The sequence below is a fragment of the Trypanosoma theileri genome, assembly GCF_002087225.1.
Source record: "Trypanosoma theileri isolate Edinburgh chromosome Unknown TM35_Tth_219_V1, whole genome shotgun sequence".
NCBI lineage: Eukaryota > Euglenozoa > Kinetoplastea > Trypanosomatida > Trypanosomatidae > Trypanosoma > Trypanosoma theileri.
In genome coordinates, this window is record NW_021640061.1 from 1,197 (window position 1) to 1,707 (window position 511).

At 29.9% G+C, this 511-nt stretch overlaps 1 protein-coding gene across 1 annotated transcript; it reads right to left on the minus strand.

Moving 5' to 3' along the window:
• Positions 1-2: 2 nt before the first annotated feature.
• TM35_002191000 (uncharacterized protein) lies at positions 3-431 on the minus strand (the record flags this gene model as incomplete). The annotated part of the gene is made up of 1 exon (XM_029032031.1): positions 3-431. A coding segment is annotated over one exon (429 nt), but the record flags the coding sequence as incomplete, so codon positions are not given.
• Positions 432-511: the final 80 nt, after the last annotated feature.

Sequence of the window (511 nt, forward strand, 5' to 3'; positions counted from 1 at the left end):
TTATTATTATTATTATTATTATTATTATTATTATTATCACTATCATTATCACTATCATTATTAAGAGAAGAAGAAGAACTACTACTACTAGGAATATCCGTTATATCGACAACAGGATGCCAAGCGGAGTAATCCTTTTCCCGTTCCACATCCAAATAAAAATGACAAGGTCTACCATCCCGAATAATTTCATATAAATGTAATTGTGAAGATTCTATGGATTTAATTATTTCCACAAGACCTAAACGAGTTGTGGCGAGAAACATACGTGTTTGCATAGAGAGAGATGTGGCTCCATATAATAAAGCGTAATCTTCTCGTACAGCTCGCCCGTGTCGTTGAATCTCACTTCTTACTTGTATATCTTTTTTTTCTTCTTCTTTTTCTTTTTCTGATAGTGATAGTGATAGTGGTCGTTTGCGAAATAACAATCTAGTAGAAGTACGCTGTGGATAATTCCTATTATTATTATTATTATTATTATTATTATTATTATTATTATTATTATTAT